Raw genomic sequence first — 12,546 nt, forward strand, 5'->3', positions numbered from 1 at the left:
GATGATGCTTACAAAAAAAAGAATTCTATTCTTTATACTGAAAAAAGAAACCAATTGCTTTTTCATTTGCTCGTAAACGATACTGAAAACACCTATTTAAAAAAAATTGTGTTTGTAATCAAACTTCCTTAGAACTGATTGACCGATTTTTATCTTTTTATCACTTTTAAAACACAAATTTAGTAGTCGTGATTCTTTTAATTTGCAGTAGTAATTAAAATAAATTTTCTTGTAATTTTATATTGCAGAACAGCATTTGTCAAATCAGCTAGTTGATTAACTAAATATGTACCGTATTAACATTACGATTCGGCAAATTAATTAAATAGGTTTCAACAGTAAAGCACACGGCACTGTATAGCAATGGCGGTGGTAAAGTTTAATTTTACCGCCCGTTTACGAGCGGTTTTAAATTTCATCCCGACTGTAAACAACTTCCGCTGCCGCGTCTCTGTAACATTACTCTCTGTTTACATTATACACCGCCATTTTATCTAACGTCTGATCTAACTCTCGATCATTATAATCTTAGGTGTATTTGATAAGTAGTTGTTTTGAAACAGTGGCTATTTTCTTATGGCTTTTGTCTAAATTGGCCAAAAAACTGTTGAAACAAAATGGTATGCCTGTATTATATATATATAACACAAGAACGAATAGGAGTACAAATTTTCGTATAGGGACGTACGTACGCTGCTGGCTTTGAATAAGTATAGTCGTACTATGCTTATTTTAAGTCAAGCAATTGTAATTTGAAGGGTATGGCTGCTAATGCTAGCCACCCACCATCCAATAAGCCCACATGCCTGCAGCGCTGTGTGTTGGTTTTTAAGTCAAGCAGTTGTAATTTGAAGGGTGTGGTGTGCTAGTTACCCATCATCCGATAAACCCACATATCTGCAGCGCTGTGTGTTGGTGTGACTAACACACGATCAGTTTTGTCGGATGTCAAGCCGTTAGCTCTGCAGGCATGTGGATTTATCGGATGGTGGGTGGCTAGCATAATGTATTTACATGCCAATGAGGCTGTGTGACATGTCTTTTTCCTGGCATGCCATGCGAAGGATTGGTTTGTTACAGAAAATACCAAATTTCCCTTAAAATCAAATAGGCCATCTGTAGTTTGCAAATGGCACTAATGATGGACATTTTTATATTATCTACTAGCGGTCGCCCGCGACTTCGTCCGCGTGAAACTCGATGTAAACTTTCAACTATCCCTACCCCTATCCTACCCTACCCTAATCCCTAACCTACCCTACCCTACCCTACCATACCATACCCTACCCTACCCTACCCTACCACTACCCTACCCCTACCCAACACCTATCCTACCCCTACCCTACCCCTACTTTACCCCACCCGCACCCTACTCTACCCTATACCTTTCCTACCTTACCTCTACCCTTAGCAAAATCGATCCAGCCAAGCGTGGTGGGATGCTAATATTATAAAGGGAAGAGATTGTGTGGTTATAGGTGGTAATCTCTGGATCTACTGGACCGATTTGGAAAATTGTTTTACCAATAGAAAGCTACATTATTTGCGAGTCTCATAGGCTATGTTTGATCCCCATATTCACACGGGAACGGGAACTACGTAATTGAAAGCGCGGGGCGTCATATAGCGGAATTTCTGCGTCTTTTAGAAATTTTGTATTATCTCCGAAACTATTTAACTAATTAACATACTAAAAAGGGCAAATCTTATCTCCATAATATCCATGTGATTATTAAATAATTTATTTTGATAAGGATTTAAGTTAAGTAGCATAAATAATGACGCAAACCTAAGTATATAAAATTTATAGATTTTAAAACACAAAAGGTACTATATCTACTAATATATAGAAGATAGATATATGGTGTCGCGGACTTTTTTGTAGAACTTTTAAAGATACATAAAGCCTCCATACATTAATTTCAATTTTACACAATGGTTAAGGCAGCGCATGCGAATAAGTCTGCTTAAGAGGATTTTCGGTCCGACCTGTATGACAAAAACTGTGTTAACTCGGCGAATATATATAATACTAATATAAAATATAGCCTATAGCACTCACCGATAATGTAGCATTCTACTGGTGAAAGAATTATTGAAATCGGACCAGTAGTTCCGAAGATTACCCCATTTAAAAAATGTGACAAACTTACAAACTTACAAACATTACCTCTTTATAATATTAGTATAGATGAGCAACACTTAAAATCCTAACTCTTACAAAATTGCAAACTCAAGTTTAGCATGACATTTGTAGGTATTTATAGACTCCGCGCTACGAAAGTAGTCCCGCTTCTGAAACCTGAACTAAAATTGACAGTGCCTTACACAAATGACTATGGACGCCATCAAGACATTAGCGCCGCGTCTACAGGACTTGTTTCGTGGCGTGGAGTCTACTCGTAGTTAGGTGTTAGGTTTAGTAGGAAAATAGTTTTCGCTACTAAAGTTTCCGCTGTTTATCTGTAGATAACATTCCGCGTTGGAGTACTTAATAGTATAAGCGCTAAGTGCTAGTATATCGAGTGCGGACATTTGCTGCGGGAAGCTTTGCGAGGCCATCCATTTCCCGAAATGCCTACACTCCTGATTGAGAGGCTGATGACGAAGCTGCAGTGGATTGTAAGTATTCGTGTTTGTCTGTTTTTAACCGACTTCCTAAAAGGAGGAGGTTCTACGTTCGGCTGTATGTATGTTTTTTTTTTATGTATGTCCAGCAGCGATAATTCCGTCATTTATAGACCGATTTTAAAAATTACTTTTTTTTGGTTTGAAGGGTTTGATTCCTGAGGGTGGTCCCATTTTTAACCATCTAGATGGCAAGTTAAAATTTTCGAGATCGTTAATATATCCCACCTCGGTTGAGTTAAGTTCTGATTTTTTCTGAATAACTTTTTTCCTTTACCTAATCTTCTATACTGCTACCTGTGAAAACTACCTATAGAAATAATACGTTCATTAGGTTTAGTACGAATACAGTTAAAAAAAGGAATTCCAAATATTCGTTTTGTGTTTGTTGCTCTTCTGTTTATCGATTATATACAAAGTTAAAGGTTAAAGGTTTTCGTGAAAAAAGTCCCCCGGCTTAAACCTGAACTAAAATTAACAGCGCCTTACACAAATGACAATACGAGTAAGAGCGCCATTACCAAGCGTCTGGGGGACTTCTTTCATGAAAAGGACTTTACAAACTTTTGATTCTTAATGCCTTTATCTATACTAATATTATAAAGCTGAAGAGTTTGTTTGATTGAACGCGCTAATCTCAGGAACTACTGGTCCAATTTAAAAAAAATGCAGTGCTAGATAGCCCATTTACCGAGGAAGGATATAGGCTGTATATTATACCCGTATTCCTAAGGGAACGGGAACCACGCGGGTGAAACCGCGCGGCGTCAGTTAGTCTAGTATTCATTCTTGTAGGGTATATCATGAGATTGTTTGAACGCGTCTCCGATCCTTTTCACAATCTTGCATGAATTGACTAACGAAATATTTTACTGATGAAATAGTTTCGAAAACCGATCCATTTATGGCGGGATAATAAAAATCGCTGCTAATCTACAAACTACGGTATTGATTACAAAAAAGATCATTAGTTAATGCAACTTGAACTCGTTAATTTAATCGATAGAAACCCACACATCCAGTCTCGCTCATAAATATCGTAATATCTTGTAATTATTTTGCAGTTTTAGAGTCGATATGTAATCGAACGATCCGTAATGTAATATCACTTACCGGTCCACTTTCGTAATTGTCGGATTGGTTATTGCAGTTAAAATAACTAGTTTTTTTTTCTTAATATACGATTTCGATAGTTTCCAATGTATTATTTCAAATAGCTTCAATGTTTGTAATGCGGACTACATAACAGACCTGCAGTTTTAACTGTACTGTGGATCTGTTCAGTTAAAATGTTCATGTGTAAAAATAACTGAGAACTGTACAGTTTTTTATTGAATGATTTTGATTGAAATTTCGATTAGATAAAACTGTACAGTTAAAACTGAAGGTTTGTAGCTCGCATAAATATGGCTGATTGAAATAAATAACACCTGTTACACACGGTCTAGTGAACCGTCAATTCTGCAGCGCTAAGGGATGTGGGCAGTTAATTAAATATTGATATTATGATTATGGTATGGTTTCGATATTGTTTTCACTGCCCACTGTTCTAGAGATGAAAACGCTTGGATTATGGTTAGGGAAAATACATCTCTAACTCATATTATAGCATGTAAACGATCGAAGTCAGATGCGGAAATAAGGCATTAATGAAGCGGATATACGGACAGACATGAGTTTAATAACGAACGATTTAACGAGTATTATAAACAAATGATGAAATTTACTACCGAAACAAGCTTCCGGCGGCCGGGAATCGAATCTGGAGCCGCGTTCATTGAACGACCTTCGTCGCTCGTCCGTCGCGTTCACGAGATGAGACGATCGTACAAACATCCTGAATTCCCGTGATGCTATGAATCATAATGTTATTTTTACGTTTACAACCGATTTCAAAATACTATATCTAAAATAACTATATAAATTAATTATGAGCTCGCCATCCTGCATTGTGCTAGCGTGATGGATCGTCGTCGTCATCAACCCATATTCGGCTCACTGCTGAGCTCGAGTCTCCTCTCAGAATGAGAGGGGTTAGGCTAATAGTCCACCACGTTGGCCCAATGCGGATTAGCAGACTTCACACACGCAGAGAATTAAGATAATTCTCTGGTATGCAGGTTTCCTCACGATGTTCTCCTTCACCGATTAAGACACGTGATATTTCATTTCTTAAAATGCACACAACTGAAAAGTTGGAGTTGATGCCCCGGACCAGATTCGAACCCACACCCTCCGGAATCGGAGGCAGAGGTCATATCCACTGGGCTATCACGGCTCTCGTGGTAGATCACAGAATACATTTATGCTACAATGAAGAAGGCCCGTTCGTTTCGTTTCGTTGCCCAGAGAGCTTTCATTCAGAGACATTTCTTAATTTTGGTCCAGGTCAATCTGGTGGGAAACTTCGACAGTGGCTAGTTACCACTTTACCGGTGACGTATCGCCAAGCGATTTAGCGTTCCGGTACGATGTCGTATAGAAACCGAAAGGGGTGTGTCGAATTCCATCCAACTCCTAACAATTTAGCCCGCTTCCATCTTAGATTGCATCACCATCAGGTGAGATTACAGTCAAGGGGTAACTTGTAAATAATATATAAAAAAAACTCCCCTGCTATTGGTCGACAATATATCTTTGACGCATGCTAGGCCTATTGGCAATGCTACTGCAGTCCCTTAAGGAGCCTACAGCGAATATAAATCCAGTAAAGAAGGAAGGTAGAGCTTATCGTCACCATATTTGGCAAACAATGAGGTATGTTAGCGCCGTATGTGACCACTCATCTGGACGTTTGCCAGACGCCATGATTTTGTCGCGTCCCTGCAGCGTGTGACGTCACTTGATGAGCAAGAGGTCGGTCCAAGTTATAAACCGTAGCGACTGGGGATCTTTGTACTAAGTAATACCCCTACGTCGATATCACTGACTCGCCCTAGGGGATTTGGTTTCTCATGGCTGCGAAGGTCTAGAACGGACATTCAGTTTTTATTTTCCGTGTAATAAAATAATGAATTATTGTATTATACAATTTGGTTCAACTGAAGACATAGATTTAAACAGTTTGAAGTTCACAAGACCTACAAAATAAATGCACCGCATATTTTATTATATAAAAATTAATTTATTCAAATTGTTCAAACGTCGAAGTTTCGTAGGGATTTAAATAAGTATAACATTGGGTGTCTCTCAGTCTCCACTAAAAATACATCTGTGAATATTTTTTTGCCACCAGTTATTATAAATAAATAACTTTTAGAAGTAGATCTGAATCTGATCCGCAAGCCACGCAAAATCTATAATTACAAACAAAATGTTACTTTGAAAACCGCTACACATCGCATTTTATTACAAACATCAAGGTTTGTTAGATTGTATGAATATAACATTGGGTGTCTATCAGTTTTCTCTTTCATACCAATCATTATAAATAAATAAGCTTAAGGATTAGATATATTCTGCAATCTGTGCAAAATCTATCAATGCAAATGAAGTTCTGTAAATACGCATCAAGGTTTGATACACATTTTAATGGATATGACATTGAAGGTCTCTCTCAGTTCACAAGAGCCCGTGATTAAATCTTTGATCGTTTATATCTGAGTCCAGAACGTCTAGAAAGAGGTCGTTCGCTCGATTTGCGCCAATCGTGTATATTAATACGACCCCGACCTTCGTGGGTTGTCGTTTAGTTGGAAGCACGAATGTATTAGCCATTTAGCATGTTAGTGCTTAGCCTTCGAAGTGTTTAGTGGTGGAAAATATGCGCGCATGGTAAATATTTTTTTTTCTTATTATATATGAACTTGTGTTAGTTTTGAATTATAAAGGTAAACATTTTCGGTTATGATAGTTTTTGTGGTTGATAAAAGTGTTAAATGGTTCTTAATAGATTTCTCATCTGTTGGAGTTATTATTCCACATAAACTAAAAAACAATAAATTCCAAATATCAACATCAACAATAACAGCAACAACAACACGAAAAACAGCTACATTAACAACAACAACAATATTTTAAAAAAATACCAGGTGTTTAAAAAAACTCCTGGTATTTTTAAAAATATTTTTTAAGAGCATACAGATACACGAGGTAATTTATTTTTATTTATGTAGAAGACACAATATCGATTGCGTCACATTACAGTGTTTTATATTAACACGGTGTTTCTACAATACAATAACCATTGTAAACATCGAGGTTCCATAGGCATTTCAATAGATATAACATTGGGTGTTTCTCAATGCCAATTAAGAATACACGTTATAAAGCACGGTATAACTGTTATATTCTACTTTCGGAGTATTAGGCATTGCATTTACTAGTGATAAATTCCTTAAATTACCTACATGAATGTCAATTCACTACTACAAACCAAAGGTAAACTGTCTTCCGGGAATGAATTGCCAATACCGACAGTGCCTTATTAGGGCCAAACTATGGCAAAAATAATCATAACTAGCTAATAATAAGGTAAATAAATAAATTAGTAAATTGTCCGCTTAAGTTCTGAACACGCGCCACAAACCGCCGGAAACGGGGGTTTTATACTCTGCGATTGTCATTGTAATTTTCGCATTACGATGCCCGCATTGGTGACTGAGTTTATATTGACTGACTGAATCAGTTCATTGGAGGACTCGACAAGAGCATCACTCCACGAACGCGTTCTATTTTTAAATTAATTCAGAAAAAAAGTAATTTTACACAGTTTACGGACTCAGTTACGTTCCATTTTTAAAAAGAAACTAATCATTCAATCAAAGTTCACGGACTCTACGAAGACGGTGCATTTTAAAAATAATAGAATTGAAAAAAAGGCAACGCAACGCAAGAACTCGGACGCATTTAATTTTTAAAAATCATTGTCGTTAAGAACAAATAATCACAGTTAACAGACGCGTTCTATTTTTAAAATCTATTCATGCGTTTCTTTCAAATTCGACACTTTTCACAAGTTTTTGTTATTAACAAATAGTTTGCCGAATTCAGGATAAAGTTTACGTACGTTATCCGTATTGAATTAAGCAATATTGTGTTTGTGATGTAAACAATTTAAACCCAATAGGGGCGTAGTTTTTTTTCTTTATTCTTAAGGGTTTTATGAAGTGTGTTTTGTTTCGGTTATGTTTAGAGCGTAACTAATGCGTGTGTGTTGTCATAACTAATAAGTGTTGTATAAGTGTGTCTTGACGGCGTTGCCGGAAAAATGGTCGTATGGTACATCACTGATTGGAAAGTTGAGGTAAATTATTATTTTGATTTTTTTTCTTGTTTGACAACCACGTATGGCATACACGTATATGGACCTTATTCTGCTCATAGTCTGTAGACTGATTACATAAGAACAATAAAACAAAATGAAAAAGTTGTTAATATAGCCTATTTAGTGGGGTAATGGAAAAATCAATTCTAAATGTCAATCATCATAGTCATGGTCAAATTTTTTATATAAACAATAACAGCAGAGACATCCGTCATCTGTCCGCCTATATTGTACTAGTCGACGCACAGCTGTATCACTCGAATGAGAATACGTGGATAAAATATAGGTAGCCTACGACGCTTTCTAGTGGTAAAAGAATTTGCAAATCGGTTTAGTACATCTAGAGAATACCTCCAAAAACAACACAACAAATTTTATTTTTTTATAATATTAATAGATGAACTGGGTTTTATAACATCCGTTTACCGTGTAGATACTGCGTAAATAAAATTTAATAACTTTTGAATATTATCTTGTAGAGCGAGACATTTTCTGAGAATTATTTTTCATTACAATGACAGGTTTACTTTATAATGTTATCTCGTATATGTATATGTAAATTGACTACTTTTTTATCTCACTTAAGAAAAGTCTTCTTTACTCGGCGAAATCAGGAAGTAAAAGTCTTGTTTGTTACCTAGGGAGGAAAGTAAATTCAAATTTAGAATGTGATGGACCTATAAAATATAATAAATGTACTTATAAAGTCTATGTTAGTGGTTAAGTTTTAAAAAAATAGTACGCACAGTTTTTTTTCCTATTTACTATTGTGCTTCATCGGTTCTAAATTCAAATTGATTTTCCTTACTAGTGGAGAAAATAGCTATTTACTCGGTGATTTCGATATGGATAAACCAAAATGCGGTCAATTCATCAGAATATTTGGAATAAACAGAAAAAAAGTGAGAAAATTGCTGGATATTTAATTAATTGAAGTCAAACATTGTTGGATACTGCCACGATATACACGTGACGAGAATTCCTTATAATTATAATTAACATATAATAGCAAAGTGTATAATACAATAGCATACAATTTAATAGTGTATAACATGTATATAACATTATATTACGTATGGTGTAGTGCGTGATGGTGACAATTTGTGATATAACAAAATCTTCTCGATCGCTTCGTGTAATGTGCTTACAACTGAGAAAGGTTAGAATAGGATGTGATCGTGTTTTTCTTTGTTACCTGTTACCTCCCAAAGGCTCTACGTTCCGTACTACTACATATAGCGTGTATGTACCGTACTCACCTATGGTAGGAACATGAGCTTTCAATCATAAAATGACGAAAGTCTACCCAGGACAGGCTCTTCTTGTGCTTTGTTTAGATGCGTACCACGACATATCTCGAGGTGAGAGAAAGACAAAAGTCGACCAATGGCGTCGGAAAATATATAATAAAATATATCTCTTTCTCTCTATCTTTTTGCGTTGGGACGAAAGAGACAGCATATTACAATTAGTCTGTTCCTTTTCATGAGATATTTTTTACGTATGGTCTATTTGTAGACCATGTAAAAAACATCTAAGTATAAATAGTGATTGCGAATGTTAATCTTTTTCCGATTGAAAATGAATTATTTTGGCGATTGTGTAATTGCTATAGACTCCTTAATGGAACGGTGAAGGAAAACATCGTGAGAAAACCTGCATACCGGAGAATTTTCTTAATTCTCTGCCAATCCGCATTGGGCCAGCGTGGTGGACTATTGGCCTAACCCCTCTCATTCTGAGAGGAGACTCAAGCTCAACAGTGAGCCGTATATGGATTGATAGCGATAGTAGAGTGCTAGAGTTGCACAGCTTGCTGACGTGTGTGTCTGTTTGTCCGCAGAGCGAACAGTCGTCACCGTTCCGCCGCTGGACCACGGGCAGCGGCGCGGGCTCCTCCTACCGCCACCACGACCACGGCATCTACAGCAAGGTATGCCGTCACTGTCAAACATTCATTTGTTTCATATTAGCTTTGTTTACAAGCACTTTCAAGAGGTCAAGTTATGTCAAATTACATAAACACCTATTTAAATATTCAGATAAAGAACGGAGGAAAAACAAAATCTGCTTCACTCATCATAATTAACGTATAACGGACATAATAATAAATTAATAATTTTAACATCATAGTAATTAAGTACATTTCTATAATTATAGCGTATTATATTTCTATAATTATAATGTAATTTAGTTATAAGATTATTTTCAAAATTTGCATGCTATTTTGTAGCAAATTGTATGCCAACATTTATATCAAGATCTGTATTTAACAATTTGCAAATAAAGAATTATGAATTATGAATTATTATGAATTGTTATACAGATAAATAAAGTCGATAATTAAATCTTGTTTATGTTTAGTTAAAATTACTATTAAAGTTATTTTTATTGTGCCAAGAGCGTTGGCTCCTGAATATTTACTATACATGCACTTTATTGTCGATTTTATTAGGCATTTTTCATGTCCAACTGAAATATATAATAGGTATACTTAAATGTAACAGGAAATCAACCGAGTCACTACAGACATTGAGAAAACTGAAAAATACACAGACGAGGATATTGTGTTTTGCAAATTAATATGCTATATGAATGTGTCTTTTAATAAGTAACATAAGAATTTTCCCGTAAACATTACCATATTGAATTATTTAGCTAGAATTAAGTGTTTTCACAATAATTACGTAATGTCCTGCTGGGACGAAAAACAAAATGGCAATGGCTTGGCAAATTCGTTCGTAACTCTCCCTATGGTGGCACGGGCCGGGAGGGGGTAGCGATGCCCCGCGCGCTCTGTTCGCGCAGTCCGTTCCCCCCGTCGCCCGCATATCATGGGAGTGTCATCAATGAACTTGCCAGACTATAGGTACCCTGGCTGCTTGATTATATCTGTGTAAGTATTCGCCGTTAGCAAAATAAATAAATCCAGAACGCCTGAGGAACTCTAGTAAAAGATAACATGCTGTGTTTGTTGCGTTGGTTGCTCACATTGGTCGTGGTCCACAGCAAATGAGCGAGGGCGCTTCACCGCTGGCTGCGAGCACCAACGGCAGCTGCGGCGGCGTGGCGCGCTGGTCGTTGGGCCTGGAACAGCTGCTGGCCGACCCGGCGGGCGCCGCGGCCTTCGAGCACTTCCTGGAGCAGGAGTTCGCCGCCGAGAACATCAGGTCAGTGCAGCAGTCGGGGTCGATTTTGTAGCCTAAATTTTATAGCCATGGAACTAATTTAAAATTTAAAAAAAAATCATTTTGACACGGTTTACCCGTGTGGTAATTCATTCAACGAAAACAGCTTTGTGAGTTTTATAGTATAGTTTGAGGTTTTATATTGAGAAGATTATAGTCCTAATTTATAGCCAATTTTCAGCTCTGCTTTTCAGAGTATTTAATTCAGTATATTTTGGGCCCGAGTTTGTATGCAGACTTGACGGCCTCTGTGGCGCAGTGGTAAGCGCGGTGGATTTACATGACGAAGGTCCTGGGTTCGATCTTCGATTGAGGTTTTCCTAATTGGTTGAGGTCAGGCTGGTGAGAGGCTTCGGTCGTGGTTAGTTACCACCCTACCGGCAAAGATGTACCGCCAAGCGATTAAGCGTTCCGGTACGATGCCGTGTAGAAACCGAAATGAGTGTGGATTTTCATCCTCCTCCTAACAAGTCAGCCCGATTCCATCTTAGATTGGATCGTACCTTACCTTGTAAAGATAAAAAAAAAGACTGGGACTCTTTGATTGCGTTGGGACGAAAGGGATGAGACTAGAACAACTCCGTCTTCTTATTTCTCTTCACGAGATGATGTCGTTGGTCGCAAGCTAAGCCTACGCCTAGCCTAAGTAAAGCAGGGCTCTCATGTCGATGCTGGCAGGTTCTGGTGGGCGTGCGAGCAGTACCGCACGTGCGCGGACGAGGCGGCGCGCGCGGCGCAGGCGGCCAGCATCTGGCACACGCACCTGGCGGAGAAGGGCGCGCCCGAGCCCGTCAACGTGGACGCCGCGCCGCGCAGGGACGCCGCGCAGAGGCTGCACCAAGTGCCGCCGCCGCAGGACCTGTTCCTGCAGGTAACGCAAAGTCAAAAGTAAAAAATGGAACGTCAAAAGTAAAAATGGAACGTCAAAAGTAAAAAATGAAACGTCACAAAATAAAAATGAAACGTCAAATGTCATGTTCTATCGTAAGTTAAAGCCAAAATTAATTTAATTCAAGTAGGTTTACTTTTCAAGCACTTTTTGAAATATCAGGTTTTGATACTGAGATGATAGGGAAAGTCGAATACTCAAAATTAAAATTGATGTTGACGAGACGTTGACACTCCTCGTAGCAAGAATTATTTAGCTTCTTATAACCTCTAACTCCGCAGTATGGCGTTCACACTACCTGAAGCAAGAATCAATTACTTTCACATAGGTATACGTTAAACTTGTTGTAGCCTTTGAACTACAATAAGGATGGGATAGCTTAAAGGAAAATACTCACCATGTGAATGTGATATTTCGTGTAGTGAAATAGACAATTGTCCATAATTAGCAACGGCATACAAAGATAATGTTTATAAAATCTTAATAGCGCAATACAATTTTAGCCAAACTACCAGTAGCGCCATCTAGTATACAACTCGGCAACTAATACTATTCAATAGCTAATGAGTCGTACT

At 37.6% G+C, this 12,546-nt stretch overlaps 1 protein-coding gene across 1 annotated transcript in view; it reads left to right on the forward strand.

Annotated features, from left to right (window-relative positions):
• LOC112057688 (regulator of G-protein signaling loco) overlaps positions 1–12,546 on the forward strand; it is a 104,447-nt gene that overhangs the window by 80,562 nt on the left and 11,339 nt on the right. Inside the window, exons 4-6 of the mRNA XM_024098196.2 lie at positions 9,738–9,827; positions 10,904–11,064; positions 11,761–11,953. Coding sequence (XP_023953964.2) covers positions 9,738–9,827; positions 10,904–11,064; positions 11,761–11,953 — 444 coding nt within the window. The remainder of the gene's footprint in view (positions 1–9,737; positions 9,828–10,903; positions 11,065–11,760; positions 11,954–12,546) is intronic.

This window comes from Bicyclus anynana, chromosome 22, assembly GCF_947172395.1.
Source record: "Bicyclus anynana chromosome 22, ilBicAnyn1.1, whole genome shotgun sequence".
NCBI classification, from domain to species: domain Eukaryota; kingdom Metazoa; phylum Arthropoda; class Insecta; order Lepidoptera; family Nymphalidae; genus Bicyclus; species Bicyclus anynana.